This window comes from Lepidochelys olivacea, assembly GCF_965140295.1.
Source record: "Lepidochelys olivacea isolate rLepOli2 genome assembly, chromosome: 18".
NCBI lineage: Eukaryota > Metazoa > Chordata > Testudines > Cheloniidae > Lepidochelys > Lepidochelys olivacea.
In genome coordinates, this window is record NC_140428.1 from 16,071,309 (window position 1) to 16,098,084 (window position 26,776).

General features: G+C 47.8%; 1 protein-coding gene and 1 long non-coding RNA gene across 3 annotated transcripts in view; one reads left to right on the plus strand and one right to left on the minus strand.

Moving 5' to 3' along the window:
• LOC311533019 overlaps positions 1-26,776 on the plus strand; it is a 71,912-nt gene that overhangs the window by 31,451 nt on the left and 13,685 nt on the right. The gene's annotated exons all lie outside the window — the stretch shown is intronic.
• LOC311533014 (trypsin-3-like) overlaps positions 14,573-26,776 on the minus strand; it is a 32,454-nt gene continuing 20,250 nt past the window's right edge. For both annotated transcript variants that reach the window (XM_084652045.1, XM_084652046.1), the window contains exons 2-5: positions 22,404-22,563; positions 20,813-20,954; positions 16,308-16,574; positions 14,573-14,776 (exon numbers count right to left, since the gene is read on the minus strand). In XM_084652045.1, the coding sequence (XP_084508171.1) occupies positions 14,624-14,776; positions 16,308-16,574; positions 20,813-20,954; positions 22,404-22,563 (722 nt within the window). In that variant the 3' untranslated portion in view covers positions 14,573-14,623. The remainder of the gene's footprint in view (positions 14,777-16,307; positions 16,575-20,812; positions 20,955-22,403; positions 22,564-26,776) is intronic.

The following is a 26,776-nucleotide window of genomic DNA, read 5'->3' on the forward strand; positions in this document are numbered from 1 at the left end:
TGCATACAAACAGGATAATCACATTCAGTAAATTGGAGCCTTTCCGATGATATCTCACATGCCTTATCCTGCACAAAATACATCATCATGATGCCACACTCGCATCGTAACAATATCTCTGTGAAGAATATAGGATGTTGTATCACAGCACCAGCTCAGTAACCCAGCAGGGCGACCTGCTCAGGGCAGGAAGAGAGACTGGTGGAGGTTTCCCATACCCCCTGCCATTCCACTTCCTGCTTGTGTCTCATTATCCATCTCCTAGGTCTTCTAGATTCTAAACTCTCTGGGGCAGAGCTTGTCATTTATTATGTTTGTACAATTAGTTGAGGCCCCTAGGTGTTACCCTAAGCTACTTATTATTCATAGTGAACTCACAAAATGATGTCAAGTATCAGAGGGGTAGCCATGTTAGTCTGGATCTGTAAAAGCGGCAAAGAGTCCGGGGCACCTTATAGACGAACAGACGTATTGGAGTGTAAGCTTTCGTGTGTGAATACCCACTTCGTCGGATGCATCCGACGAAGTGGAAGCTTATGCTCCAATATGTCTGTTAGTCTATAAGGTGCCACAGGACTCTGTCACAAAATGATAAATTCCGTAATCAATTCCAAATCACACTAGCTATTAATATTAATAAGGCACCCATCACTTAGAGCATCTGATGTTGCGGTAGATGCATCACTCTGCATAGTTAGCCAAATGTATGCTGAGAAGTAAAAAAAAAAAAAAACAACAGGTGAGTCTGGATTATTGTCACCTGCCAGCTAATTCTACAATGTCGTGCTTAGCACTCTGTGCCCTGAATCCTGCAATCCAAGATTGAAATCTCAGTGGGGCCGGCATACGCCTTTGCAATTGTCCACTGTGGGGCTTAGGCCATGTCTTCACTGCCAGAAAATGTGGGTTTTTACAGCAAGGTAACTTATGTGCATTAGCTATCTTGCTGTAAAATCCTAGGGAGTCAAGTCTCTGTAGTTCTTACTGCAATGTATTTGGTGAGATCAACCCTGGGTAGTGAACATAAGCCTTATGTCCACCAGGATTTTACAGCAAGCCAGCTAATGTATGATAGTTATACTAATGTACGATAGTTATTTCCAGTGCTTAATTTGTGCCAGCCAAGGCTTGCCAGGGCTGAGCCCTGGCACCTCTAGGCTTGGCACCTCATAGCCTTGCCGCATCAGTTATGAAAGTATAAGAAATTGCTTGAGCCCCGGCACCTCTTTCATTACAAATTAAGCACTGGTTATTTAACTGCAAAACCACAGTGAAGACTGGCCATGAAAACATGGTCTTACACGTCTTCCAATGCAGCTGGCACAAACCACTGAGGACAGGATCCCTGACGAGGGAACCCACTGCTGTGATCCTGTTTGGCAGTCCTATGGAACTGTGTCTGTCTTATCTGTCTGTCTCAATACAATAGAGTCCTCTAGTTCTCCATCAAACAAAATGTGTTAACCTGTGCAAGGTAAAACTCCCAGGACTGGATTGCCTGCTCCAGTGGGGAAAAACCCACAGGGAGGGAACCATGGAAGTAAACTCTACTCTACCAGGTTCCCACAGAGCATTTCCCCAGCCTTCCCCACTCTGGTGGGAGCTGCTAGGGGATGTCTGCAGAGTTCCAAGGCTGCACCTCCTCTCCCAACCCCATGGTCTTGAGGCTCTGCAGGGCTAGCTGCTCGTCTCTTTGTGATAGCACGGCTCCTGTTGAATTGGCTGGGTCCCCCATACCAGCCTGACTCTGCGCAGCCAGCCAGAGACAGCAGGTCCACTCCCTTCCAAACGCCTCATCCCACCCACTGGGCTAGGACTTATTTCAGCATTACGCAATGAAACACTGGGAAAGATTCAGGTGATCAAAGAATCAAAGCAGGGATCAGACAAATCTATGTTGGCGAAATGGCTGCCGTCAGAATGCAGATGTTCCCACCATGCTTTAAGCTACAGAATATACACTGACCACATTCCTGTGGTTATGTATGGAGTGTCCGTATGTATCCAGTAATAATTGTTAGTGTATTTTTATTGGTATGCTGGAGGGTATGGATAGCTGCCAGGCAATCTACCAAGAACTCCAACAGAGCATCAAAGCAGGTAGCAACCCTCCAGATCCCAACCACGACAGGATTACCACTGCAGCCACAAAGCCAAATTTCCTTGCAACATCACTGTCGCAGCTGGAATAAGTTGAAAATTGATCCTATCTGCATTTGACAAACAAGACATTTTGACAGGTTTCAGAGTAGCAGCCGTGTTAGTCTGTATTCGCAAAAAGAAAAGGAGCACTTGTGGCACCTTAGAGACTAACAAATTTGTTTGAGCCTAAGTTTTCGTGAAGTGCATCCGATGAAGTGAGCTGTAGCTCACGAAAGCTTAGGCTCAAATAAATTGGTTAGTCTCTAAGGTGCCACAAGTCCTCCTTTTCTTTTTGCGAAGACATTTTGAATTATTCCTTTGCAAAAGCGGGAGGGAGGGTAGTACAGAGAGATCTGAGTTTGCATGTTATCTCTGGACTTCGCCTGTGGGCAAGCAAAAGAAAGGAAGTAATTTCCCATGTCACCAGCTTTTTGGTGTGGAAGAGAAAAATAACATGGTAATTACATAGCCTGGTTCTTGCTGATGTTCCAGCTACCACTGTGACTCTGATGTTTCTATCCGCTGCTGGAAATGAAGAGCATTGGCAGGCTATTTGTCCCCAGTGAACTAGCATGCCCCGTAGCATCTTTTAACACACACTCCATGTGTTGCCTTGCCCCCTTTGGCACAGCCTCTGCCCTGGCAAGATGTCCCTTTGCACACGGCTACTGCCTTGTGCTCTCCAGGGTCAGTGAGATGAGTCTGGGGAGCAGGACTGCACTAAGTGACTTCTTTGCACTGTGGTAGTTAACAACGTTCCAAGCAGGATCAAAGGTTTGCAATGCTGGCTAGTTGCTCTTCTGGAAGCTGTGGTCACGTGTCCCTGCTGGGGAAATGCACACATGAAAAGCCAGCAATAATGACCCTGACTCCAAATACATCCCCGTGCTGCCCTTGAAGAAATATGAGGCAGATTAGTACCTGGTATAGCTACGGCCTTTGGGACAGAGGCACAGTGGGGAAAATGGGTCCTTTTTTGGCCCATCCGCCTTCCTTTAACATTCCAGGAACAGGGACTGTCCTGAGAATCCAGGGTTACATGAAGCTGGCAGTAAGATTAGCCACCAGCAAGCTTTGCAGGCCTGAGGTGGAAAAGTTTAAGTGACTGGCCTTAAAGTGGGTAGCAGGGCTGGGTTTAGAATTAGAGTGGGATGAAAAATGCCGATTGTTTTTCATGTGACATTTTGGGGGGGAAAAAAAAGGGTTTGGGGATTTTATTTTTTTTAATTTTCTTTTTTAAACAAATTTCCCATTAAAACGTTTGGTTTGTCTTTTACCTCCTCCCCTCACGGGGAAAAAAAAAGATTTTGGAAAACTCAAACCCAACTTTTCTAGAAACCACAGTTTTTTAGTTTTTAAATAAAAGTCTCTCTCCCTACCCCGCAGATGTCTGGTTTTTCATGAAAACGTGAGAAAACTTGGAATGAAATTAAAATGTTTTTTCGGTTTTGGGGGGAAAGGCCATTTTTTATTGGGGCCGGGGGGGGGGGGGAGGCAGGAACTGACAATTTTCTACCAGCTCTAGTTAGAACCCAGTGACTGCTGAATCCCTTTCCCCTGCCCTAACCACTATGCCATGCTCCCTCCTTATGGGTGCTGTCTCTGGCAGCAGCTCCTTGGTCCCTATTGTCTGTATTAGCCTCTGTGATTTTTGGTAGCCTGTGGAATTCCTTTTCCCTCCCCAAACTCTCTGGATTTCAGTAGCTTCCCAGCGAGGTCATGGATGTGGGCTCTCCTTTCTGCAGCTCTAGACAGAGTGTCTCTGTGAACAGTATCACAGCACTCTGTTTGCCTGGATCTGCAGCTGAGAGATCTAGCCCAGCACCCTGTCTACTGCATCTTATTCGATCTGCTGCTGAGAGATTTTTGTGCAACTTCCATCGTCACCAGGAACATCTCTTTGCTGCAGGTTCTCCTGGGCCAAGGCGACTGCCTTACTCCTGAGTGTGCCACTGTAACTCCCTTTATGTTCTCCTGCTGATAACCCAGCAACGAGGAGTTAAGTACTGACACCTAGAAACAGGCACTATCCTCATCTCACCTGCTTCTGCTGGCTCAGTGCCCAGAGCTAAACACTGTTCCTCTCCCGTCCCGCAGTCCCTCACTGAGTTAATGTCAGAGCAGTGAGCAGGACGCTGATGTTGGCAGGGTGGAATCCCTGAGGGCACCTGGCACTGCAGGCTGGAGAATGGCTATGCTGGCATTTCTATTCCAGCTCATGTTGCTGCACTTGAGTTACACAGGAAACCGGGGCTGTAACCCCACTGGGAGGAGGCAGTGCAGCCAGGCAGAGAAATAATCATTTGAAAGGATATAGACGCAGCGAGGTTCTGTGTGGCACTTCTAATTTTCTTCCTCACTGGAGAGCAATTGTTAAATCGGTTCAATCCAAACGGTGACCTAGTTTATGCAATTGTTACAATCTGGCTGGGACTGTTTTTGACTTGTCTGACACCTGCCTCTCCCCACTCTGTCTCAGAGAGGTGAACCCCCAAAGTATTGATTGCAAGGCCCTGTAATAGTTTTGCTCCGATGGTGATTCATTAATTCAGCCAGTGGACACTCTTATTCCTGCATGAGAGTAGGGTTGGGGGGTGAGTGGGAGGCAGTGTTGTCTAGTGGTTAGAGCACTGGACTGGGGCCCAAGAGACCTAGATTCTATTCCTGACTCTGCCACTGGTCTTCCTGGGTGACCATAGGCAAGTCACTTCCGTGCTCTGTGCCTCAGAGTCTCCATCTGTAAAATGGAGAAGTGATGGGAACCTTGGGGTGCAGCCTGGGACTGTGGGACTGCTGTTCCCTCTTAACTCTCTCCAGCCTGGGCTGTCCCTCACAATGCCTTGTTAGTGACAAGCAGCAAACCCCTCCAGGTGCTGCGATCACTCAGCACAACAGCATGTGGAACCCCACACCCAGCTAGATTGCAGGACTGCTCCCAGAGCCACTCATGAATCACACAGGGAAAGGCACCAACCAAATCCGCCCAGCTCCCAGCCTTGTACCTCAGAAATATACCATCTTGCACTGCTCAAGACGAGCAGTGCAGATTTATTAATTGGTTCACCACTTCATCAATGGAAAGTGGATATAGACCAGCCTTTGTAAACCTGAGCAGATTTGCCACACACTTCATACAAACTCACTGGTAAAGATAAACAGTTAAACGAATTTATTGACTACAAAAGATAGATTTTAAGTGATTATAAGTGATAGGCACAAAGTCAGAGTTAGTTACCAAAATAAAATAAAATATAAGCACGCAGTCTAAACTCTCAACCCTTTTAGACTGGGCAACATCTAGTTTAAGCAGTTTTTCTCACCCCACTGGATATTGCAGTTCATAGTACACAGATTTCACCCTTGAAACCTGGGCCAATTTCCTCTGTTGGAGTCTTAAGTCTTCTCAGGGTCCTTGTTGCTTGCAGCATAGGTGGGGGCAGGAGAAAGGCCAAGCATGGGGCCCCTGTGTTCTGTTTTATATCCTCAGTCCATGTGCTTGGAGAAAACAAGTCCAGACATGTCTGGTGGGCATTGCTGAGTCCTCAGGCAAGGTTGATCAATTCTCCTGGTGTGGCCTTATGCAGGTGAGTCATTGAATTGTAGCTCCCTTGCTGGACAATGGCTGTTGATGGTTGTTTGACACCCCGCCTGGGCATTGGTTACTTTCCTTGCTGTTGTCTCTGGGGAGCTAATATCTGGCTGGTTCCCCAATTTACAGCATGTTTTACATACAACACAAATCTCATAACTTCATATGCATTAATGATACACGTATATGGACAGAAAATTGACTTTCAGCAGATCATAACCTTTCCCCTGATACCTTAGATGGCCTGCTTTATATGGAAGATCACAATTATATATAAATGAGGAATATGGGGGTTACAGGGTGCTCCTCCAAGGTACAGAAGGTCACAGGGGATAATTATACTGACCTCCCTTACAGAGCTTTTTGAGTCTACTGAGTTAAGTCTTGTTACTGTTATTAGATTTAGCCTATTTGCTCAGCAAGGAGGTTAAGCTAAATAAAAAAAAAACCCACTCTAATACTGGACTAAGAGCGTCCACCCAGGGACAGCATCGATTTGACTATAGAAACTTTCCCATGTAGACAAGCCCTTAATCACTAAATGTGGATGAATACGACAGATGAGAATGCAACACGATCTTTTAAAAAAATGCAATTCTGTTGTGAATGGCTCCAGATGACATCTCCTTCTGTTAAATTGTGTGTTCACCCCGAAATGGTTTTTAATTTCCTGGGAGGAGCAGGAGATACGCTGACTGGCAAGGCTTCTGACGCTTTTTGCCAGCCCTTTTTATGAACATGCTGCAAGGTTCCCCTGTCGACTTGCACCTGCTTTAGTGAGGAGACGATGAGTCTGAATTTCAAATGTTTGTCCCCCCCTATTCTGCAATCTGGGACCCTGAATGCTTGTTACGGGCCCCCAGGTTGGTGCCCAGATGCACGACTGGGTACCCTAATTTACACACCCTATGTGAATGCAGCCCTGCTGTGGGTGACAGGGGTGCTGGAACAATATGTACAGTGGGGGGGGGCTAAGAGCCATTGAACCAAACTGTAAACCCGATATATGATGGAAACCACTTCGAGCCAAGTGATGCAGTAGCACCCCCCAGCATCCCTCATTCCAGCACCTATGATGGGAGAGATTGTAGGTTTACTGTGTGCAGCGGGGAGCAACAGATCATCCAGTGGCTGTACAGATTTCAGATTGCTAGCTACATCCCTGTTCCCAGAGCGATGCTGACATCAGCACTGAGAGGGAGGCAATATCGCCAAGTGGTTACAGTAGGGAGCTGAGAGTCAGGATTCTGAGGTTCTGTTTCTAGAGATGTGATTGGCTCCCCGTGTGGCGTTGGGAAAGGCACGTCACCTTTCGTTGCCTCAGTTTCCCCATTCCCCTGGAAAAAGGGGCTGATGGTGAATGTTTGTAAAGTTCTCAAGGATGGCAGTAGGTAGTGTGATGGGTCTGGGTGCTGACAGTGCACGAGGAGTGGGGGGTGAACATAGCTGAGATGTACATTGGGGTTTACCCCATTAAAAACAGAGGGGCAGGGAGGGGAAAACAGCATTTGCCAACTGGAAAAGCAAGAACGGAGGAAGCAAATATTATTTTTGAACGTTTCCGAAAGTTTTACAGCAAATGGGGGGTTCATGCTGCCAGCATCAAGCAGGCTTGTGTAGACAATGCTTTCCCCAGCCATGTGGGGGATGCGCCAAGCTAGATTCATGGCTCCACTTCTCCACAGTCCTAGTTAGCAGGGGTGGATTAGGGTTTTATAGGGCCCTGGGCCAGAGCAAGTGGGGGTCCCTCCCCACCCCTTCCGCCTGCAGTCCTCCCTGTCCCCTCCTCCCGCACATGTTGCTGCCAGGGAAATGGGGCCGGGCCATGGGGGCTTGTCCCGACCCCCCGCCCGGCACCACTGCCAGGGAGCAGAGGTTTGGTACTCCAGGCACCCTGACCCCCGCTGCCTGGCAGGAGCGCTGGGTGGGCAGAGCAGGTCGGGACATGGGGGCGCCCATTTTTCTGGGGCCCCCCAATTGGCTGGGGCCCCTGGGTATGGGCCCCGTTGGCCCAGTGACTAATCCACCACTGCTAGCTGGCGGGGCTTAGGGGAGCATGGAGGCAATAGATGGCACAGGCTTGTGGGGGCATGGATAACACTGCTCAGGGTCTACACCAGAGTGGGAAGGTGTCATTTCCAGCATGGGTCGACACACTGCACTAGCTCTGATCGACCCGGCATGCTAAAAACAGAAGCCCATGGCATGTGGCAAACCATATGTCCTTCCCCCCTCTCCAAATGTCCCATGGCACAATGCATTGCCTTGCCTATAGCAATCTACGCTGGGAAGAACGGCTCAAGGAAGCACCATAAGAAACCAGGTCCCACCCATCCACTACCTATCTACTGGATGGGACCGTTGCTTAGGCAGGGGCCTGAAGCAGGCAGCACAAAGCTACAATCAGCTAAAATTGATGCTGGTGATCAATGCAAGATCTGTCACCAACAAACAATATGTGACCTCGCCCACAATGAAGCGCCAGCTACAGCCTGCATCCCAGGGAGGTGGCTGGATGACCAGGCAACCCCTGTGCTAGCCCATCTTGCCCCATGGGTCACTGGACTCATCACAGACGCAGCCAGGAAGCACTGCAGTCAGCTTCTTTTCAAACACAGAGGCACTCAGTGAGCTAATAGGGTTTTGTTTTTCCATCTGTAGTGTCTGATTAACGGCTCAACCCTTGTGCTTCTTTTTGTAATGATGCCTATGGCCAGGTCCCTTGTTGGGCTTGAACCTGCACCGGTGAGCTAAAAGAGTGAGTCTCCACAGCCTGAGCTAAAGAACCAGCTTAGTAAGTGCCAAGGCAGCACCAAATTCATAGCCCTTTCTGTCGGCTAGCTGAAGAGGCATGCCTGAAAGGCAGCGAGCTGGAATAAAGTTAGTCACAATGGGGTCAACTCGTGCAATATGTGGCGAAGTTTGTTTTTATTAAAAAAAAAAAAAAAACGAGCTCACTATTGAAATTGGTTGGTGAACAGGGAGACGAGTGGTCCAGAGCTGCTTGAGAACTCCAGATGGGGAGGGAGCTCTCTGCTGCCTTCTGCTGGTGAGTAAGGGGAAAAGGCTGAATGGACCAAAACTTATTTGCATTTTTGTTAAATGATAATTTGGGAGATTTTGATAAAATTCAGTTAAGTTTTAAATTTGGCAGGTGATGGAACTTTATTCCTTTTGGGGAACTAAACGACGAGTGAATGACACCAACTGTGCCTGTGAGGAAGGGTCACCCTGACCAAAATCGCAGTCTGGCATGATTGGGTAGTAGTGCCTGGGTTCAAATTAATAGGAAAGGCTTTTGTTTTGTTACCTTTTATGAATTACTTCTGGGGTATCAAGGTCTCTGTTAAGGGTCCTATATGACACTGATTTATAAGCAAACTATGGAAATGTGGTCTAGATGAAATTACCATAAGGTCAATGCATAATAGGGTGAAAAAGCATACTCAGTGAGTAATTACCAATAGTTTCCTGTCCAATTTGGAGGATCTATCTAGTGGAGTCCTGCTGGGGTCTCTCCTGGGTCTGGTACAATTCAACATTTTCATTAAGGACTTGGATAATGGAGTGGAGATTATGGTTGTAAAATTTGTGGGTGACTCCAAGCTGCGAGGGGTTGCAATCCCTTTGGACGACAGGATTAGAATTCAAAATTATCTTGACAAATTAGAGAATTGGTCTGTAATCAACAAGATGAAATCCAATGAAGACAAATGCAAAGTATTAAGGAAGAATTAAATGCACATCTACAAAACGGGGAAAACCTGGCTAGGTGTTAGTACTGCTGAGAAGGATCTGGGGTTTATAGCGGGTCACAAATTGAATGGTTTCAGAGTAGCAGCCGTGTTCGTCTGTGTTCACAAAAAGAAAAGGAGGACTTGTGGCACCTTAGAGACTAACCCATTTATTTGAGCCTGAGCTTTCGTGAGCTACAGCTCACTTCATCGGATGCATCCTGTGGAAACTGCAGAAGACATTATATACACACAGAGACCATGACACAATACCTCCTCCCACCCCACTTACCAGCAGGAGAGTGGGGTGGGAGGGGGTATTGTTTCATGGTCTCTGTGTATATAATGTCTTCTGCAGTCTCCATGGTATGCATCCAATGAAGTGAGCTGTAGCTCACGAAAGCTCATGCTCAAATAAATTGGTTAGTCTCTAAGGTGCCGCAAGTCCTCCTTTTCTCTTCGCAAATTGAATGAGAGTCAGCAATGTGATGCAGTTGTGGAAAAGGCTCATCTCATTCTAGGGTGTATTAATAGGAGCACTGTACATAAGACACGGGAGGTAGTTGTTCCACCCTACTCAGCACTGGTGAAGCCTCAGCTGGAATAATGTGTCCAGTTCTGGCCACCACACCTCAGGAAAGAGATGGACAATTAGGGAGGGTCCAGAGGACAGCACACAAACTGATAGAAGGTTTAGGAAGCCTGACCTATGAGGAAAGGTTAAAAAAAATGGGGATAGTTAGCCTTGAGAAAAGAAGACTGGGGGAGGGGCGGGATCTGATAACAGTCTTCAAATACGTGAAGGGCTGGTATAAAGAAGACAGTGATCAATTGTTCTCTATGTCCACTGAAGGTAGGACAAGAAGTAATGGGCTTAATCTGCAGCAAGGAAGATTTTTAGGTCAAATATTAAGAAAAACTTTCTAACTATAAGGGAAGTTAAGCTCTGGAATAGGTTTCCAAGGGAGGTTGTGGAATCCCCATCACGGGACAAACACCTGTCAGGGATGATCTAGGTTTCCTTGGGCCTGCCTCAGGGCCAGGGCTGGACTAAATGAGCTCTCGAGGGCCCTTCCAGCCCTACATTTCTATGATTCTGTTATTCCTTTGAGAGCTGAGGTCGCTTGGAAGTGGTGGTCTGCTCTGAGGTCACTTTGAGGTCGTAGTCAGCATGGAGGCATCACTGAGGCAGGTGATGATGCTGGTGGTTTGGGATGAGCCACCGAGAGCAGCAGCCTAGCTGAGGGACTCTGATGAGGGCCTCCCTACCTAGAGACATCATGCTTCAGAGACGTAGGAACAGAAGACAGGAAGGGCCAAAATCCTACAGTGCCCTGTGTCCCACCGCAAAACTGCTAGATGGAGGCTGGGAACAAATCATCTTTGTTGTTAACCTGCATCCAGTTCAGTGTTTCCATAGAGTTCTCATTCATCTAGGTTCTCTCCCATGTCCTGGCCAAATTCCATCTTGGGTCATTGCGGTTCTGCCTCCCTATATTCCCCCTACAGCTTCAATTTGCTTTGTTTCCTGCATCAAAATGTTGACTTTGATGCTGTGTGTTATTAACCGGCTGTTATGTTTCAAACCAGAGGTGGCTGCCTTGCAGTGCTGCACGAAACTGGTCTTTGGGCTCTGTATAGCTTCAATTTGCAAATTGCCTTGGGATTCTTAAAGTTGAAAGATGCTGTAATAATCTTAAATGATCTATATAATACAATTAATATAGCTGTAGAGCTACCAGTTCCACAAGGCAGGCTGTATTCAGTTCACTTCAAGTCTTGCAGTCACATGTTCCAAAGACCCCCTTGGAACAGAGGACGTGCACCTTACAAACAGTCCGTAGAAATCCAACTGGCTATTCTGAACCCTTTGCATACATGTGAAGTGCATATTTTTTCAGCTCTCCCATGGGCGCTAAATTGGCTATCAATTATTCTGCACCTTCAGATCCATCCAAAAAACACCCTTGATAAATTGGACAGCAGATGTGCAAAGATAAGGAGACAGGTGCTTAATTGGCTACCGATTATTCTGCACCTTCAGATCCATCCAAAAAACACCTTTGATAAATCAGACAGCAGGTGTGCAAAGATAAGGAGACAGGTGCTTATATTCTACATCAGCATCTGCAGGCTGAGGAGAGTTGCTCCATTATAATGAGCATAAGAGTAAAGAAATCCAAGAGCTCGTGAGTTCAGTACATCTGTTCTGAAGGAGTTAGGAGGTCAGGGTTGCTGCATATGTTCCCACTGGTAGATGAATCTCCTGACCTGAAGCTCTAAGGAGCTCTTACATCATTCATTAATTTGTTCCATTCTGCTTTCTGTTTCCCATCCATTTCCCTTATGAAAAGAGGAGGCAGAATTTGCCAGCAGAGAGCTGGCTAAGCCCCTGTCTCTGTTACAGGCAGGGGAAGGTTGATTGAGATAGGTGTGGTTGGAGTTATCCTTGCTGCCTTTGTGAGGCATTCCCACTTCACACCCCTTCACAAGATCCCTCTCTCTGGTGCCGAAAGGAGGACACATTAGACAGAGGAGGAAATACATCAAAATGCAGTGCATCCAAATCCTCATTGTAAATCTGGGGAATTTTAGCATCTTGATTCTGACAAGTTATTGGCAAATAAAAATAGTTCCATTACTCAGCTCAGACTTAGGGGTGCAGGTGGAGAAAAGGGGATCAGGTTTCTCTCCCTCTAGGCTAAATATGTCCCTGGGTTCAACTCTGCTGAAGGTAATGCTCTAACCACTAGGTCACGTGCCCTACCCATAGCAGCTCCAGGTTCCCTGCCATCACTGGAGGTGGTAGGATGGCACCTGAAATGCACTTGTCCCTCTCTCTACATCCCATGTTCCCACCTATCCTGCCTGGTTTGGCTGATCCTTTTTTGCTTTTCAAGCCCTGAGCTCCCGCTGCTCCACATCCGTTTCCCTTGGGGACTCGCCATTCCCTTTAAAAGGGCTGAGGAGGAAAGAAGAGCTCATTTGTCAGAGGCTGAGCCCATTAGACGGAACCCCACCTGGGTCTGCCTGTTCCTCCCCATGGCACACATGCAGTGCCGAAGCTAGTGACCAAACAGTGTGCATTGTCACATGCAGAGCCAAGCATTAGCCCAGCATTAGCCCTACACATTCACTTGCATGTGACTGACCAGGACTTCCATTGCTTCCTCCTTATGTGCTTTCTCCAAACCCATAGCACGGCTCAGTATCTGGTGGATGCAGTGCAGCGAAGGAAGGCAGGTGACCTTCTTGACGTACCACCATGCAGTCAAAGGGCAGCGTGAAAGGAAAACAATTGGCCTTAAAGCTTTTAAGAGGAGAAGCTTTGGATTTCCTATCCCCATTGACTGGAATGGAACTGCCCTTGATTTACAATGGGGGTATGTCTTCACTGCAGAGTTAGCCCAGGTGACTGGCACCCGGGTCTGAGTACCTGGGTGAGCCTAACCCAGATGTGAGCGTCCCCACTGCAAAACCTTCTCTGTGTTACCGTGTCTGCACTCCTGTGTGTGTCTGAGGGATATCCCCTGGTTCTTTCTGTTGAGATGCTCGAGGATTCTTTCCCAGTCAATTGTATCAATTGCAGGAGACCTCGTATGCCCTTCGGGGGGAACTCTGGCAAGGCAGTGGAGGGCCATCATGTTTAGCCTGCATCCTCACCAGACAGGCCATTCACCCAATTTTAAGCCGGATAGTCCTGTTTTTCTATGGTTTCCTTGTCGGTACCTAGACAAACTGGACATCACACATGGAAGACGCCATTTGAAGAGTGTGCCACTCTGTCCCTGCTGGCATGATTTCGCATGCACCGCGTGTGTGAGGTCAAGCTGTTGGGGTCACACAGGCGGTGGCAGGCTAGTGCTGTTCCCAAAGTACCAGAATGTCCACTATTCAGGGGATGCATCAGTGGCCACCTTAATCCTCACTGCAAAGTGAGCAGGTTCCAGCCCGACGGGAACCGGAGCCCAGGTTCTAACCCCTCCCCTCGCCCCCAGCTGGGTCAGCCTGAGCTGAAAGAACCTCCAAACAGGTAAAAGGATTTTCTGTGTGGACAATAGAGGGGTTTGGACCAACATCCAGGTAAGATCCTGTATTACCTGTGCAGTGCAGATCTACCCGAAAGTCTGTGTTTGTCCCAGTGTGTTCAGGGCCAGGCTCTGTTCCCATTTCCACCTGCACAGGCCTCATTGACTCATTGTCAGGACACCCTTGGTGTCTTGGTGGGTGTGTCTAGGGGGCACAGTCTGGCTCAGTGGGGTGTCTGCACTGCAGATTCATGCCCTTGGTGAAAATCTTTAATCAGAATAGTCTGATGAGGTGTATTCAGCTACCTAGATTGACTCCCTCAGGGAATAAATAACAAGGATGGCCGGTGTGTGTCCGTGGTGGACTCCATACCTGGAGTCTCCTAGGCTCTGTTCGAAAGCCCATTGAAAGACTCCCATTGACTTCAGTGGGCTTTAGATCAGGCCCATTGTGATGTTCTGACACAAAGGTTCAAAGGAAAAACCCTCCTGGCAGCAGCTTTAGTCATTCAGTACTTGAGCCAGGTCTTCATAATGCGCCCTACAGGGGAGAGAATACACTAGTAATTAATCATGGCCAAGTTCCGGGCATAGCCAGCTGGTGAGGACAGCAAATCACTCAGCTAATATTTAAAAGGGAAGTGACTTTGAGCTTATTTTGATACTAGGAACATTTTGTGCTCAGAGATGGATCCTTCCCCCACTCCTGGATGTTTGATCTATTCAGTGGTTTTTACTGCACATTGCTTTTCTTTTTCTTTCCTTCTCTCTGGTGGCTTTTAATGAAGTTAAAATTGGTTCTATTAATCCTTTGCCTGCGATTCCTTCTGGTTTTTAAGTAACTTTCAGCCCCCGCATGTTTTCAGAATCCTAAACCTGTGGAGTTATTCTATTTCCATCAAAGGCAGAAATCAGTGTACCTGACGCAGAATTTGAGAGGTATATATACTTCTTGCAAGAGAGTGCTTTTTAAAAAACACCATCTCCCTTCTCCCCCAAGGTGACTTTCAGACGGTCCCAGGAGGGTTACATTTGAAGGAGCTTCTTGTTTCTTTTTCATCACAAGTTTATTTGCTCAAAGCTGGGAACGGGCAGTGGAAGGTGCACGTTGAGAGGACATGGAGCCGCCACTATTCGCGCCTAAAGATGGTTTTGTAAATCCATTTCTGAAAGTTGGCTACTGCGGTGTAAACACCTGGGTACCTGGGACGAGCGCAGCTGTTCCCCCAGGACACAATCCCGAACACTCGGCCCTCGCACACCAGTGGCCCGCCAGAGTCCCCCTAGAAAAGAAGCAGCCACAATAAAGGTTTTGGTTTTCTAAAATGGTTTGGGGGGGACCCTTCCATCATTGTAATAAACACCTTTCCTGTCTAGGAATGGGAGGACCAAGAACACTCTGGGGCAGAGTCTCTGTAGCCCTACACCCTAGGTAGGCATTTCACCAGTGCAAAGTAGGTATAAAATGCTGCTCACTCAGAATAGTAACAGCCTTCTTTGCACTGGTGAAAGGTGCATGGCAATGAGGAATCAGGCTCCTAGATTACATTCCATATATTTCTGGACCTGAGTCCCAGAAGGACTTAGGCAGCCTGGAGGGAATTCAGAGATGGAGGGGGCGACTTATGAGACCACAGTCTCTGCTCGTGTAAATGGGCTCTATGCCATTGATGTCAGAGCTTTGCCTATTTACACCAGCAAAGAATTTGGCCCCATAAATGTAACTTAACACATTTCCCACCCTGTCCTGACAGTCCCGTTCAATGGAAATTGCACCTGACCCTTTCCCGGGGCAGCACCCCTGCCCAACCGATGGAACAGTTTTCTTACAGGACGCTAGAAAGACCCATCAAAACTGGCACGGTCCTGCCCTCTGAGAGACAATGCTGGAATCCCAGAGAGATTTAGTCCAGCCCTTGGGGACATTCTGCACCATTGTGCCTTCCTATGTGTGATGCAGTAGCATCACGCAATGACCTGGTTTCACAACACAAGAACATGACCTCATGCCGCACTGGCGACGTGATGACTAGGTCCTGCCAGACAAATGATTAAAAAAGAGGTAATGCATTTTGGAAGGGACACCTTCGGCCCCATTGTGCTTTCTTGATATTGTCTTACCCAGGAAGAGGGGGGGAAAGAAGCTAGTGCATTTCTAGCTTGCCATTCTGTTCTTCTTGCTATAAAAATAGATCGGCCTTCTCCACCCACCCTCTGTGCTTCAATTCCGGGCGTGAATCATCTCCAGTTAGGAGGTGTGTGATCAAGGCTTTAACTCTATAGGAACTTGAGGACAAGGCAGCACGGAGGACAGCTGCCTGCCGTGTCTCTGTGCAAGCATTTTACTCCAGACCCTCTCTCATCACGCTGCCCACTGGCTGCAGTAATGGTGGTCAAGATTTTCAAAAAGGGACTCGTGGTTTTGGGTGCCCCATGTGGTCCCCTGAGAAGACCCTGATTTTTGTCCCAGAAAGTGCATCCTCAGGAAACCAGGTCCTTTTAAAGGTGTACTGGGCACCCAAAATTTGAGAGCCCCCAAACTCACTCGTCACTGTTGACTTGTGTCTTCCAAGTCTGTTTAGAAAAGTACTAGTTTCCTATCAGATGTGAAGGAAGCAGGAGATGCTTGTTAACGGATGGATTCTTTTTAATGGGACCCAGCGGGTCTAAAGACCCATCTGACACTGAGTGCCTAGCAGTTCAGGATGGTTCTCTGCAGCTTGGGCATAGCTGGCTTGCTAGAGGATGCGCTCTCTCCGGAGGAGAGGTTTGAACTTGCAGCTTCCTCTGCAGAATTAAGGAGGGCAGCTGTACCTGGCAGGCATCTTTGCCCCCTGTGTTGAACCCGGCACAGATCATGTTCTTGGTGATGTGTCCCGCATAGGAGGCCGTGCTGTTACACTTCCCAGAAGAGATGATAGGCAGGCGCAGGCTGCGAAGGGTGTCTGAAGTCGTCCCGCCCACGGGAGTGGTGTAACCCCAGCCAGAGACTTGGCAGAAGCGGCCCTCCCTCACGACCGCTCCTTGCTGGGGAAGTGGCACAACGGAAACAAAAGCATTATGCACCAGTGGCCTGTTCAGCTGTTTGGAGACACCAAGGGGAGAGTCATTACTGACTGGAAAGAAACAGAGGCGGGAACAGGTGATCATGGGCATAGGGCCTTGTGTACGGTGACAGGCGAACCTCATGCAACTCACAGCTCGGGTTCCATTCATGTTTGGGATGCTTCCCTGAACCAGCCAGGCTGCATCAGCTGCAAAATCGAATCCAGATCCAGGGTTTTGGTTTGGCCCATCATGGAAATGGGACCTGGCTGCAAAACTTGGATCTGGATTCAGTTTCCAATCTTTTCCTCAAAGCCATGGGGTGTTTGGATCCACTGTTTTGGTCTAAGACTTCACCCTTATGGAAAGTCCTATAGAATGTAAAAGGCAATGAGAATTTTTCTATAAGATTCTTTGAATCCTCCAATAGAATCTAGAAGAGAATTATGTCCTGGCTATAGAATTCTATAGGATGGGTCAAAATACCTATAGAAAGGATCTCATTCTCTATGAAATTATCATGGTTTTAGGACTAATTTCTATAGGAGCCTATTTATTATATTTCTACAGGACCCTCTTGGTTTCATCTCTAGTAAATTCTGTAGGCTTCCCACAAAGGTGGTGTGCAGCAGCTGTAAAAATTGTATTCGCCACTCCTCAACTTTAGATCTGTTGGATTGTTCAGGCCCTTTCTGTTAGCAAAACAGAGATGCACAGGGAAGAGTACTGAATTAACATTTTCAAACCCTCAGAAAGGTTTGGTTTGCGTTTTGGGTAAAGGTGGAGGTAATAAATTTATAGAGTTTAAGGCCACAAGGAACCAATAGATCATCTATAATGATCTCTTGTATATTGCAGGCCATTACATTTCACCCAGTTACCCCTGTATTGAGCCCAGTAACTTGTGTTTGGCTAAAGCATCTTCCAGAAAGGCAGCCAGCTGGGCACTGAAGACATCAAAACCTGAATGGAGAATCCATTACTTCTCTTGGCTGTTTGTTTCAATGATTAATCATCCCCAGTGTTAAAAATGTGGGCCTTAGTTCCAATTTGAATTTGTCTGGCTTCAGCTTTGGCCATTGGTTCTTTTTCTGCCTTTCTCTGCTGGATTAAAAATCATTTTAATACTGGTATTTTCTCCCCATGAAGATACTTATATACTGTAATCAAGCCATCGCTCGATTTCTGATACACTAAACACACCGATCCCTTTAAGTCTCTCACTGTAAGGCATTTTTTTCCAGCCCTCAAATCATTATTGTGGCTGTTTTACTCCACCCTCTCCAGTTTTTCAACATCCTTTTTAAAATGTGGACACCAGAACTGGGTGCTATATTCCAGTATTGCTCTCACTAATGTAAATGTAAATTCCCCTCCCTCCTTCTACTCCGTATTCCTGGGGTTATGCATCCGAGGATGGCATTGTCCCTTTTTGTCACAGCATCACACTGGGAGATCATGTTGAGCTGCTTGTCCACTGTGACCCACCCCTGGGCTGTCTCTTTGAGCACTATAGGAGCAGACGACAGTATCATTTGCTATTATATTGGGATGATAATATAGTTTCTAGAGCTTTGAGCATGATTTACCAATGTGTGCTGTACATGTACTCTCTGCAGCAGGGCCATGCGCCGAGAGCAGAAACGAAGGGCTATGTTCATTTGCACACACTCCCCGTTGCTAACGGCAGGAGTCTGCAATCTCGGTTTTCAGTCTCTCTGAATGGTTCATCCTGGTGCTTTGGAAATATTTGATTTTAGGGAAATAAGAGCCAGGCTACCAGGGGCTCTTAGGAGAGAACTGAACTGCATCACTGTGTTCCAGCAGCCTCTGAGCTGCTGCTGCTTCAGTCACGAGAAACCCCCTCCAGCTCTGCACTGCACATTCCCTCGCGGGGAATCTAGCAGACTCAGTGCCTGGAGCCTTAGACAGCATCACTTTAATGATTATTTAAACTCGAGTCCATTCTTATTAATACACAATGCACTTTGAAAACCTATTTGAATATATGAATGCTGTTTAAGTGAAAACAATACCGGCTTAGCCTGAAATGTTAATTTGTTAAAGGCAATCCTCCCTGGGAATTTCATTTAGCTCCCCTTTCGGTTTCCTTCCCTGGCTTGGACTTTTCACGGCTTCCTTTTGAAGCTACTGGATTAGTAAAGGGACAGGCAATCTTAATGAGTCCCTGTTATGTCAGGTAACAGAGGCTCCTTTGGCTTACAGAATATTTTGAACAGCAAATGCTCTTTCAGTAAGGGATTGCCACCTGGGAAAAAATCTCAGGAGAAACCATTCTGCAAGCACCTAGCATTTGCCTAGAAGACTAGATCTAGTGAATTTGCAGGGTGTGCTCTGCATGGGGATTTGGTGGGATTTCTTTCAGTGTCTGGGCTTGGATTCCCTCATGTCCCCCATGGACTGACTTACATTGATCAGCTCTTGGTTTTTATAATACAGCATCTGTTGTAGTGTGTTCAGTCATTTTGTCCCTGCCTTTAAATGATTCATGAACGCTGCTCCAACTCCTTCTCCTGAGCAAACGCTGAACCTCATTGTCCCACGAATGCTTAGTGAGCTTATAAAGACCGGGTTCCAAAACCAAAATACAAGTGAAAAGATCACACAGGATGTGTATAGGCAATAGTGACGCGTGCCCATTCACCCACTCACATGAATGCTTCTGCTGTGTGGGTGTACAGAACTAGAAGCGGGCAGGATTATATTCTGCACCTGCACTTGCAAATTCAGTGTGCATTACCGTGCATCGCTGTTTAAACCTGTGGCACAAACAGAAAGGCTTTGGGGCTAAACTGGCTCTCACCCATGAGGATACTCTGCAGAATCCTTTTAGATTGTTTTTTGCAGGGATGGGAGGGCAGGTTGGCCCTGATACTGCGTATAAGCCACTCCATATCCTTTAGGGACGCTTGTCCACTCAGCCTGCTCAATTCCTTACCAAGGAGTGGTAGGAAACAACTGACAATGACAGAGAGCCCGGAACTCAGGAAGTGTATCTCCAGCCTAGGTACTAATCAGTGCCTAGATACCACAGAGGTTGGTACTCTTCACTAAGGTAAATAGGCCCACAGAGTGAAAGAGACCCTGTGAGATCTGAAATGTACAATGATCAGTAACTAATCATAATACCTAGCACTTATATAGGAGGTAAGTATCACTTTACAGATGGGGAAACTGAGGCACAGAGCAGGGAAGTGACTTGCCCAAGGGCATGCAGCAGAGCCAGGAACAGAACCCAGTTCTCCTGAGTCCCAGTGCTGTGCGTGCTCCCCAGGGGCATATTGACTTCCTGGGTAGAAAAGCATTAGAAAGCAACAATCGCATAGAAGAATGCACACCCCTCCTCTGACAAATTGTCCCCTCTCCAGCTGGTTTGCAGGTAGCTGGTGCTAGAGCCTCACAGTTGGGGGAGCTGGGAAGAGCAGGCACGTGTGTCCTGATTACTAGTTACTGGCCTTACTGATCATACATTGCGTGTCTTTTGGAACTCAGAGCCCCCTCCCTCACAGGGAGTAATAGCCCTACTTGTGTCAAGGAGGAGTAAGGCAGTGTTCATGGGGAGGAGGGGCAGTGCAGTCTAGACCTCTGGGATCGCTACCCTGGAGCTGGACAGCATCTGCAGTAGCAATGGGATAGGTAGGGCTGGGAAGGCCATTCCACTCCAGTCTCCTATTTCCAATGGCTAGTAACGTTGTCAACAACGTGTTTTTTGTGGGGGACACTTGGCAGGGATCGGTTAGTTTGTTTTATTTATTTCCAGGTTTGAGAGAAGGGAGATGAAGGTGCTCAGCACCTCCAGCGATCAGACCCTACGTTTATATCAGAAGTAGTGCAGATGGGGCGACGGGCCTTGTACTCCAATTTGGGTTCTTGTCCTGGCTCTGCTGCTGGCCTGCTGAGTGACTTTGGGTGAGTCACATCGCTCTGTGCCTCAGTTTCCCCATCTGTAAAAACGGGGTGATGATTCCTCTCTCCTTGTGTAAAGTGCTTTGAGATCTACAGATACAAGGTGCATGTACGAGCTAGGTATTTGTTTTTATTAGGGGTCATTGGTGGTTTGTTCCTCTTCACCTTGACCTCCTGCACATTGCCACCATCCCTGCCTTTATTTCCCCTACCCCAAATGCTTCGTGTCTGAATACGTGCTCATTGGAGCACATGTACTTTGCTGTAAAAAGCCAAAACAATCTGTAGTGACCCCCTCCCTCTCCAACAGCTGTCCTCCCTTTCGTGGTCTGGTGAAAGCTTGTTACCTTAATCAGCATGATGTCCGCATTTTTGGAAGTGGAGCTGTAGTCCGGATGAACCACCATCCGAGAGGGCCGGAAGATCTGCTCTGTGCCTTCAAAAGTGGAGAGAGAATATTCCCCAGCTACAATCATCATCTGGTTAATTCTGTTGGGAGACAGCAGAGAGCCTAGTCACCGGTGCATCAGTGCTGGGGAAAAATATCTCTGCCCAGGTCTGATGTAAAATACAGTCCCTCAGAGGACTCAAAATATTTCACAAGGCTTGTAGCACTCACAGAACTAGCCATGTGAGATCTTGTGCACCTTTTGTTTGAATTCACATGGAGTCAACACTGAAGTGATGGAGGGACGTGTGTGTGTTTGCCTAGTGCGTAGATCTGGCTGTATGACTGCTTGGAGGTACACGTGACTGTGGGGGCGGGCAGCTCTGTGGTGAGGTGCGTAACAAATAGCATCATTTCCATTTTGCAGATGAGTAAAAGAAAAAACGAAGTGAGATGTAATGACAGGGATTCAGAGGGAGAGCTGGGAATCCAGGCCTCTGCTCTGCTCACTAGAGAATCCTCCTTCCCAACATCTGTGTTGGAATTCCACAGTCCAATGTTTCTCCAGAGAGAGGATAATGAGCTTGTCCAAAGCATCAATATTATGAAATGTCGCTTACTAGGAATGGGCAAACTGGTTGGGGTAAAAGAAAAACTGACAGAAATTGTGCCCCGAACTTTGGCTGCACCAGCAATGAGATGGGAAAAATTCTGGTGAGCTGCCTTTTGCTGCAGCTCTTTTCACATCCTAGCTGCTGCTCCTGTGATGACCCCCCCGCCGGAAGTAATGCCAAGTCCCCCAAAGAAGGCTTTTCTTTCTGACCTTACTTCTTAAACACAACCAGGAAATCCTTGCAATTCTAGGACCCCAATTCAGCTATTCAGCAAAGCACATGTTTAACTTTAAGCATGCATTTAAGATTTAATGGGGCCCCGAGACACAAGGTAGATTGGCACTGGCTCAAGGTCACATGAGAGGTCTGGAGCTGAGCTGGAATTGACCTTAATAGAACGTAAGCACGTGTTCAAAACACCTTGCTGAATTGGGGCCCTAGTGAGACAGCCTGGAAAAGTTTCTTGCCCTCATTGGTCAGACCCAACAGGCTCAGATAGTTAAGAGAAGCAGCCAGACTGTTGGGTCCTTAATATGAACCAAACCTTCCCACCTTTGAAAAGTCATCCCTCCTTACAGCTCACCAGTCTGTGGGTGTAGGAGCTATAGGCATGTGAGCTGGTGGGGTCTGTGTGGAGATATGTACCAGATCCAGGGCCCAGCTTTCAACCTGAGCACTTAAACTTAGGCACCAAAATCCCTATATAGACACCGAAATGGGAACTTAGGCACCCAAGTTTGAAAACTGAGCTGGGAGCGTGTGTAACTATGTACAGGAGTCCATGGAGCTGTGATGTTTGATGGGAGTCCAGCACTCTAGCAAACCTCTATACTCCGCTGTGAGGGGTGGCTGGTCTCTTGTCTGATTCCCAGATGTCTGGCTGTGCGCTCTGAAGGCTGATGTTAAGTGGCCCCTGATTCTCCTGGCATTCCTTACTCAGTTTTGCAGTGAGCAGCCGTCAGGACCCAGCTTCGGCTGACCAGCGACCCACCACAGAAATGGAAGCCTGTCTTCCTCTTCAGGGACACCAGGTACTTGGAGGAATGTGGTGCCACTATGTAACCCCCGATGATGCGCTGGAGGCTGTTCTGGCCACCTGCAGAGCAAAGGCAAAACTGTCAGGAGGAGACAACTGGCCACCCCAGCTGCTGTGTCATGCATGAACTGTGGCTACCATTCTGAAACGTCTCACCCCAGATCCCAGTATCACTGCATGCCGCTGGGCAGATCCAAGTGTCATTTGATGTAGGCTGCTGGCCAGGCCTTATTTTGAGGGAATAGGAGCTCTGAAACCAAATAACCTTCCAGGACCTTTGAATTTTAATCATGACCCCATGAGTTGCTGTGACAGCTCAGGCCCTGTGAGGACCATCTAGGGGGAGATAAATGGGACTACAGAAGACGCTGTCTTCTGTAGAAGACCAAAGAGGCACTTTAAATCACAGACAAGATGCCAACTCCCTCCCTGTAGGCTCATGTAGCTTCCATTAGCATCCGTAGGAGTTAGACATCGGCACCAAGGGGATGGATAGACCCCTCAGGAGGGATTCTGATTGATCTACCGCTCTATTATCGTCCTCTCGCTGACATTAGCGAGACAAGAGTCCATCTATTATTCACGCAGCTACAGGCCTTGATTTCTCCACAGGCGACAGAGCAATGATAAATATCCAACCTCATTGGTTTTTAATCGGAATTTTAATCAATCTGAACCCAGTTTAATGCTCACCAGAGTGAGGGGCTAATCGTACTAACCTGCCTGAGGCCTAGTGCAGGCAGGCCCCAGGCGTCTATCCCACTGTAGCAGCGTGGCTACCCTGCTCCTAAAATAGAAGGGGTTAAAAGCAGCCCGGGAGAGGGCTGTGGCTGGGGATGGCTGACTGGGGAAGCAGCCGCAGCTGGGCCATGCCCCAGTCAGGCCCCAGCTGGCCTGTATAAGAAGGCTGTGAGCCAGGGGCCCCAGGAGTCTCTCTCCAGGCTGGGAGAGAGCAGGGCTTGGCTGCCTGCCTGCCTGACAGGGTACTGAGGGGCACCAGGTGGGTGTAAAGGAGCAGACTCTCCCCTGTGGCCTCTCCTGCTGGGGAAGGAGCAGGCTGAGCGGGGCTCTCCAGGATGGCAACTCCGCAGGCTGTAAGGCCCGGTCCAAGGCCCGTAGAGGCAGAGGAAGGCAACAGGCCCGAACCCCCTTGCCTATGATGAGTGGCCTTTACGCTGCCGTCTGCCCCAGGGAGCGGGGGCTTGGTGATCGCTGGCCGTAGCCCAGGCTGAGGCAAGGTGGGGATAGTGGGTTGGGGGTCCCCCAGGAAGGGGAGACCCAGAGGCAGAGTGTGGGGGTGCTGTCAGGGGGCAGAACCTAGAGAAAGGGGCACTGGGGTCCGTGAGGGACACGGGGGCCAGAGCTGTGCGGATCACTGGCCTGCAGAGGGCACTCCAGGCTGGAAAGGGCTAATTCCCCAATGACCAGCAGGAGGGGCCACAGGGGTGAGTCCGCTCCTTTACACCCACCTGGTGCCCCAGCTCTGATCTGACTCGTTATCCCAGTCTCCAGCATGGCTCTCCTATGCACATCCGTTATGGCCTGGCGCTACCCCTGCTCTTCCAGTCCTGGGCCTCGCTCTCGGTCAGGGACTGTGAACTGGTTGTCTCATGTGAACAAACGGGCTCTGGGATAAGTCCGTCAAACTCAGGTCTGATCTCGAGCAAACAAATGGATTGGTGCCAAAAGGAGAATGCCGGAGCACTAATCTAGTCACCTCCAAGCTAGATGAATCATTTGCATCTTGTTAGATGCTGAGTTTCATGGCACAGAGCAACGTTTCTTGTAACATGTCTGCTCTGTTCCTCTAATGAGCAGCCATTAGGCTGTTGTCTTTTAAGGACAGGTAACAAAGTAAGGGCTTTGACCTGCTGTGTATGCAGAGCACCGGTAAACTATTGAAACAGATCTTTAATGGCCCACAGCTGGGCAGATTGTTACCAGTACCAGTGAAAATTTGGGAACAGTATGGTTAACGCACAATCATTTATTTGAGAAAGAATCACACAAGCAGTAAAGGTTATATAATACACATCTTCCTAACAAGCCTCAATTCCCGAAGTATAAACCCTCAGTAATTATGCTGGCCTTACACAGTATCTTAATTGGCAAACAAAGTAGGTATAGCTACCGATCCTAGATGGAGACTTCTTCTCTTCTCTTCTTCTCCCCTCTCAGATACTGGGTCTGTCAAATGTCCCTCGAAGCAGGGTCTTTCCTGGTTACCCGAAGGCCTTCTGTCTTACAGCATCACAGACCTCTTCAGATGTTGATTGGAGAACTAGCTAACTAATTTACTTTGCTTAGCATTTATACCTTTTGTTCTCAAAGGAGTCACATGTCCCAAAAATATGCCACGTGGGTGTTTTATTACTGGTTTTCTCTAATTAGTATTTTAGAAGGGGGCTACAAAACTGGCACAGACCAAAGCTCAATCAACATTTACCCTCCCATCAGTCATTCACTTGAGCTCCTATTGCTGTGTCCTCCAAAAGGGGTTATTTCGATCTGGGTCAACCTGTACCAAGCTCACCGATGGCATGTTTTTGTGTTTTCTTTACTTTGTGGGCTGGTCGATCAGCTGACGTGTTTCAAAGGCTAGGTCTACACTACCGCAGTAAGTCGATCTATGCTATGCAACTCCAGCTACGTGAGTTGACGCTGGAGTTGACGTACCTTAGGTTGAGTTACCGCAGGGTCTACACCGCGGGGGGTTGATGGAAGAAAATCTCCTGTCAACTTACCTTACTCTTCTCATTTGGGGTAGAATACAGGGATCAACTGGAGAGAGATCTGCAGTCGATTTGGTGGGTCTTTACTAGACCTGCTAAATCGACCACTGGTGGATCGATCTCAGAACATCAATCCCTGATGAAGTGTAGACCTGCCCAAAATCTCATGTTGAGACATATGCACAGATGGAGCCTCAATTATCCATTCAAGTGCAATTTCAGCACACTCAGTAAATTTCCATACCAACTGTCTGATGCTAAGAGAATCCTGCTCCCAGAATCCTCTAGCCAATTCAGACATCCCAAGCCACACCAAATTCATGCTTACCACATTATTCATACCAATCACAACAATTCATAATAATTTGGCACCACCCCAACATAAAGTGCACTGGCTTTATACATCAATAAATAGGGTGCTGTGTTGTCAGAGTTATCGACACACTAGCTTCACTGGGTTAGTGATTGTCCAGTAACTGTCATGCTCCGCTAGAACATCGGTGACCTACAGATGAATCTAAGTGACGGAGACACTGACAAGGCCGTTCAGCTCGGTTGCATCACTGAAGTTGTGACTCTTTTGAGCAGGATGGACAATCATGAGCAATGACAATAGAGACCTCTGTTGAGGCAATGGTACCAACACGGACTGGATGCTAAAAGGTGACCCCATCAAAGCCAATGTGCTCTAGTAGGTCAGTGTAGTGCCTGCCACATGAAAGTGATGGAGGAACAAATCACCGTGCTTGGTCTGCTCAGTCCAGTGTCTACCCGAATGACCTACTGAGAAATGACCGCCCCCGAAAGAAGCTGGTACACTTAGTGGGCTGAGTGTAGATTCAGAGCCCTGGTGGCTGGGGCAGAGGCTGAAGAAGTTGCTGAAGCTCTGATCTAACCTGGGACACTGGGAAGAACTGGCCCAGAAGGTGGTGTGAAGAATCTTCTGTTTAATGACTAATTTACCTAACCTTTTCAAAGAGGTAGCAGCATCCTCACTTTTACTTGGCCCCTTGTCAAAGAACACCAAGACTTGGCTACATAACAATAATGTAATAATTATTTGAAGCCTCCTTTGATTTAGGATGCGAGTTGGTCACCTGTGTAAGTGCCAAGGCAAATATGCAGTTAGGGGTCTGTGAGAAGAACCCATTATTTTGGGTGCTCTGAGGCAAGATTCTGAGGTCTCTATTTGGGTTTACACTTAGGGCTTCTTACTGCAAAGTGCCAAGTGTTTCTGGAAAGTGCTGAGTGCCCAAAACTCCCAATAAAGTCAATGGGAGCTGAAGGCTCTCAGAAGCCATCAACTCATGCTGAGACCAGGTTTTAGTCCTTACTCTGGAAACTTCCTTCTGAAGTCCATAAGAGTTTGTCCTGGGTAAGGACTCAGGTTTTGGCCCTTTCCTAACATCCCAAAATTCCTCCCAAGAATCCCCTGAGCTGAGGCATTGCCCTGAGTTTCTTCCAGTGGTGCAGTCCATTTCCAGGGCATCTGATAGGCAGATACCTGCTTTCGTGGCATTATGTCCAGAGAACAATGAAGT